Here is a 5,170-nt window from a genome sequence, read left to right on the forward strand (position 1 = left end):
CCTACATTGAGACTTATTCCTTTCTAGGCCAAAATCCTTTGGCTGTGGTCCCAGTGCCCCATTCACTGTGGCCCTCTCCCTGAGAGAAGTCGGGAGAAGGGGGCTCCAGGCTTCCCCTGCTGCCTAACCCAGGCTTCTCACTCAGAAAGGAAACAGTGTTGTTCCTCCAGCCTCCTGAGTTTTGCCTGGATTTGTGGTCACAGATTTGAGGCTCACCAGGAGTCTCAGCTGGAGCTAGAGCGCTCTCTGCTTCTGTCCTCGGTGTCTGGTCCCATGATGCTGGCCTCTGCTCTGGTGGGCCATGGGTAGTTTCCAAAGTGGGGAAAAAACCTGAGCCAGAAACCCGGTTGTGGTCATCCTCAGCGCCACCTCTCCCCCTCCTCGTATCCAGCTGGGGACAGGTCGTGGTGGTCCTTCAGCCTGCCCACTTCTCCCCACCCTCTACGGCCACTGCTCCAGTGTACGGTGCCATCTGGATCAGCTCAGCAATCTTCTAACTGGTTTCCCTGACATCTGCCCTTCTCCAATTCATTCTGCACCATGCAGCTGTAATTTTTATAAGACACAAATCTGAGCATTTTCCCTCCTTGGCTTAAAGCCCTTCTGTTGCTCCCCATTACTGTGGGGTTATCGTCCCACTGCCCTCCACATGACATAGCTCCTGCCTACTTCTCAGAGTCCATTCCTGAATGGCTCCAGCAGTTCAGCCACCCTGATTTTTCCTCACCGTGTCCCGTTTGATCCCTATGCCTTGCTCCTCTGCCTGGATTGCCCTGTGCCCTTTACTGGGTGAGCTCTCGCCCCTCCCTGCCTTACCCATGCATCAGTCCTTGGAAGCTCCTCTGAGGCAGAGCTGGGTGCTTCTGACCTTGTGCCAAAACTGCATCGGGCATGCACTGCTGATACAGCACTGATCACACTCAGTAAGCAGCTCCCATGTCTGTCTCTCTCCCTGGACTAAGCCCCTCAAGGGCAGGCTTGGCTCTCTTCCCTCTGCGTCCGTCAGAACAAGGCCAGCATAGAGTAGGCACCAGACGCTGTTGAAGAAAGGAGGACGAGGGCTCCTTGCCCTTGGAGCCTTTCTTCCTCGCTGTCCGGCCCACCTCTAGCAGGGTGGCTGCTGAACTCCAGACCTGCCGTCTGCAGGGCGACCCAGGCATGGGGCACACCGGGCTTCATTTTCCAAGACTTGAGTAACTTGGGGCACAGATGTGGAAGGGACGTGCTTTATCGGTGGCTCCTCACAGCCCAAAGGAAGCAGGGGAGAGATTATTATCAACTTGACAGTCGGGGAAACCGAGCGTCTGTGGCTTGCGCAAGATCACACAGCTGCTTAGTGGTGTCTCAGGCAGGGGTTCCCGCAGCACCTCCTCCTGAGAGTGGAGCGGTGGGCAGGACCTCCAGGCGCACGCCTCGTCCGTGCCACAGGTGTCCTCAGAACTGGAAGCAGAGTAGTGTCCAACATCCTATCTGTTGGGCTTGTTGGTTGTCTTACAGGACAGGATGGTCCCCTCACCTGCTATGCTGTCCCAGCCTTGCCGTACTTTCCTCGGGCTCTGCCCTCCCACCACACTGTGGGGTGACTGGTTTCCCTCTTTCCTCGTGCATCCAGATAGTGGGAGCTGGTGGTCAGCCCTGAGCCTGGCTCTCTGCTGGGTCTGTGTCCATGTGGAGGGGCTTTGTGGTTGGGGCTCTCATTTTTGGCCTCATGATGCAGTTGCCTCCCCTAGGCCTTGCCAGTGGCTTGCCTGGCCATCCCCACAGCATATGGGGCACTGCAGTACTCAAGAAGCAGTCTTCTGGTTTAAGAGAACCCAACAGATTCCTTTCTTTGGCTAAACCAAGAGCCCTAAGGCTGTGGAAGGGAGGGGGCGCCTGCTCAGACCATGATACACGGCCCTTTCCAGGGCCTGCAGCCAGGCTTCCAAAGGCAGTACCAAGGACCGACCTCCCACCAGCCCTGCCCTCCTCTTTGATGGCTAGTGATGGGGAGGTATGTGCTAGGAAGCAGTGTAGGGCCACTACAGCGTGCCAGAGGCCACAGCAAGAGTCTGGGGGCTGTTTGTCCAGCTACATGGTGGCCAGCGTTGCTCGAGCATCACAGGGTCACTTGGGGACTGACCTGAGGAGGAGCGGGGAGTAGGTGGAAGGCCCCTCGGGAGGGAGCTGGGGCAGACCGTTCTTCACTTTGCCGTCTCTTTCTGTTGGGCTTCTCCCAGTTCATGGTTTTTGTATGTTTTGTTTCTTTATCTTGCTTCCTGCTGCTCATGTGCCCCCATGCTGTCTCCCTGCAGGCTCTCAGTCCCACATAACTATATGAGGTTGAGTTGCTGTTTGTATAATTTTTTCTTAAGTTCCATCTTTATTATATTTTAGGGCCCAGGGATCATCCTGATATTGTTGATTCATTTATGCAACTCCTGGCACAGGTGTGTTTTAGTTTTATTCATTCACGTTCTGTTCTCTCTCTTTCTCTTTCTCTTATGTTGAAATTCAATTTAAGCCTATTTTTAGCTTTCTGTTGACAAATTTTTTTTTTCTGTTCAGTTGAATAGAGTTTCTTCATCTGTTTCCGTGGAAGTTGACAACCCAACATCCTCCTTTAGTGCCCCTTTGCCTCAACTAGCTCAGTCCTCCACAGAGACCAGGGAGAGGCTGATCCCGAAGGGAGGGAGCTGGGCTGGCCTGGGGGCTGGGGAAGGGAGGGGGTGGTAACTGTGCCCAGCAGCTCCTGTGGGGCTGGGGTGGCCGAGGAGTTCAGGGGCAGGACCGGAGTTGAAGGGCCTGGGGTTCATTGTCCCCGTGCTCCTGCCGGGAACTGCCTGCCTCAGTGCCCCCAGCCTGCTCTCGAGAGGTAGGCTGGGAGGAGCTCCGAGGGAGGGGCCGAGCTGAATGTGCTGCGGTGGAGCCCAGAGCTTGGCTGTCGCTGGGCTGTCAGACAGATCCTGCTGCTGCTGGGAGGTGGGGTGCTGGCTTCATTGTGAGACGTGTCTGGTGTGTGTGTCGGACCTTACTTGTATGTTTTGAGTTTGGTTTGGGAAGGGAGCGGAAATCACGTGGCTGCCGTAAGTAGTACGTGTATTGTGTTGAGTGTCAGGATAGATGTGTAGTTGAAGTGTGGGCCTGGGCATTGTTGCGTGTTGTGTGTTGATGTGCATTAGGCATTGATGGAGTTTGAATATTGATGCGTGTTGGAGGCGTGTGTGTTGGGCTGTGGGAGTGTGTGTTATGGAGGGTAGGCGTATGTACGGTAGTGGTGTCTGTATTAGGGGTTGTATGTTTGAGAAGATATATATGTCGGGCTGTGGGAATGTGGGGTTAGTATGATGGGGGGGTTCTATGTGTCAGAAAGTTCCTGTGAGTTGGGGGTTCCCATGGGTTGGGGTAAATGATGTGTTTCTTTGCTTAATCACTGCACAAATATTTTTTGAGTGTTTAATACGTGCTTGGTAGTCTGCTAGGTGCTGAGAATATAATGGTGAGCAAAAGCAGGCACAATTCTTACTCTCTTAGAACTTACAGTCTAGTGGAGGGGGCACAGGAGGAGTGGGAATGGGCGGTGTGTCCTGGGCCTGGGTGGATGTGTGTGAGGGTATCCATGAGGGTGCGTCTTTGGGGTGAGGGCGTTTGAGTATGTATTTGTGCCTGTGCGTGGGGAGAGTGCACGTGCTGGGAAACTGGGTGGGACGAGGGTGTGGGCGTGTGTACATGGTTTGGGGATGTGGGGCGGGTGGGATGTGAATATGTAGTGAGGGTGTGTAGCAAATGTGGGAGAGTGATGTGTACAAGGGATGTGATAGAGGTGTGTGATAGAGGGTCAGTAGGGCGTTTCAAGTGAGGGTGCATGTGGGGCTGTGTGCATAAGAGTAAACATGGGGGAGTGGAAGGTATGTGAGGACTGGAGGGTTAGGGGTCGATGTGGTACGCATTGGGGGGCTACTGGGGAACAGCAGTGCTTGATGACTGTGGGAGCTGTGCAGAGCATCTCCTGTGACCTGAGGATGTGCCAATCATGCCCTGGTACCACTTGGGGTGGGCTCTCGGCCCCTATACTCCGTCCACTCCCCCTGACATGGCAGCCCTGGCTCCTGGGCTGGGTATAGAGGAGAAGGGCCTGGACACAGGGTATCCTGGGTGAAAGGTGGGGCCGTGGCTCCCAGGCTCCTGCCCTGCGTTTCCTCTTCCTAAGCTGGAGAGTGTCTGAGGAATGCAGGTGGGACGTAGGAGGGGGGCTGTTAGACTGGGCTCCATGTCCAGCTACCATCTCTTCTTCCTGCTGCCCTGTTAACAAATCCAGGGGGGCTCAACTGCCTCTGTGAATCAGAGTGAAGTCACTGCTGGCAACCTGGAGCCTGCAGGATGTCTGGCCCTGATGGTGGGAGGTGGGGAGTGAGGTGTTTGATTAGGGGTGATTTGGGACCCAAAGTTTTGCATTATGACTCCCAACCTCTCTCATATACCTGTGCGTTCATGTACACATACATGTACGTAGCATCCCTTGGCTGCTCCCCTCCTGACCTACTGAGCTCTGGAGTGGTCTGGGTCCCCCAGAGACGGCTGGGTGGCTGGTGTTGACAGCCTCTACTTGCGGTGTGTGAACTTGGGGTCTGGGTGGCAGGTGAGTGGGGGGATGGTTCTTGGAGTTGGCTGGGCTGGGCTTACCAGCTCCACCTCCTGCAGGCTCTGAAGCGGAAGCCAGATTTGTTCCTGTGTGAACGATTGGATGTCAAAGCTGTGTTCCAGTGTGGTAAGTGGGGCCAGGTGGACAGGTGGGCCTGGGGCCCCTTTGGGAGGATCCTTGAGACCCATCTGATCTGCCTCTGCCTCTCCCACAGCTGTGCTGGCCCTCAAGTTCCCCGAAGCACCTACTGTCAAGGCCTCCTGTGGCTTCTTTGTGAGTCCCGTGCTGACCCCTAACCCCACCCCCCACCCCTATACCTAGCGCGCACCCTGCCCAGGACTCGAGAGGGTAGGGGTGTGGTGTGCAGGTCTTGTCTCCAGGGGGACGGGAGAAAGAGCTGGGGCTGACGGGCCTCTCCATCCTCTGTAGACAGAGCTGCTGCCTCGGTGTGGGGAAGTAGAACCTGTGGGAAAGGTGGTACAGGAGGATGGCCGGATGCTGCTCATAGCAGTGCTGGAGGTGAGGTGGGGCCAGGGGGGGGGGGGGGGG

The 5,170-nt window shown here is 55.7% G+C and overlaps 1 protein-coding gene across 1 annotated transcript in view; it reads left to right on the forward strand.

Moving 5' to 3' along the window:
• The window catches only part of IPO13 (importin 13), a 20,588-nt gene that overhangs the window by 14,327 nt on the left and 1,091 nt on the right, over window positions 1–5,170 (forward strand). The window contains exons 15-18 of the mRNA XM_007468258.1: window positions 2,377–2,429; window positions 4,681–4,747; window positions 4,836–4,894; window positions 5,051–5,140. Of these exons, the coding sequence (XP_007468320.1) occupies window positions 2,377–2,429; window positions 4,681–4,747; window positions 4,836–4,894; window positions 5,051–5,140 (269 nt within the window). The remainder of the gene's footprint in view (window positions 1–2,376; window positions 2,430–4,680; window positions 4,748–4,835; window positions 4,895–5,050; window positions 5,141–5,170) is intronic.

The sequence above is a fragment of the Lipotes vexillifer genome, unplaced genomic scaffold (genome assembly GCF_000442215.2).
Source record: "Lipotes vexillifer unplaced genomic scaffold, Lipotes_vexillifer_v1.1 scaffold661, whole genome shotgun sequence".
In the NCBI taxonomy this organism is placed as follows: domain Eukaryota; kingdom Metazoa; phylum Chordata; class Mammalia; order Artiodactyla; family Lipotidae; genus Lipotes; species Lipotes vexillifer.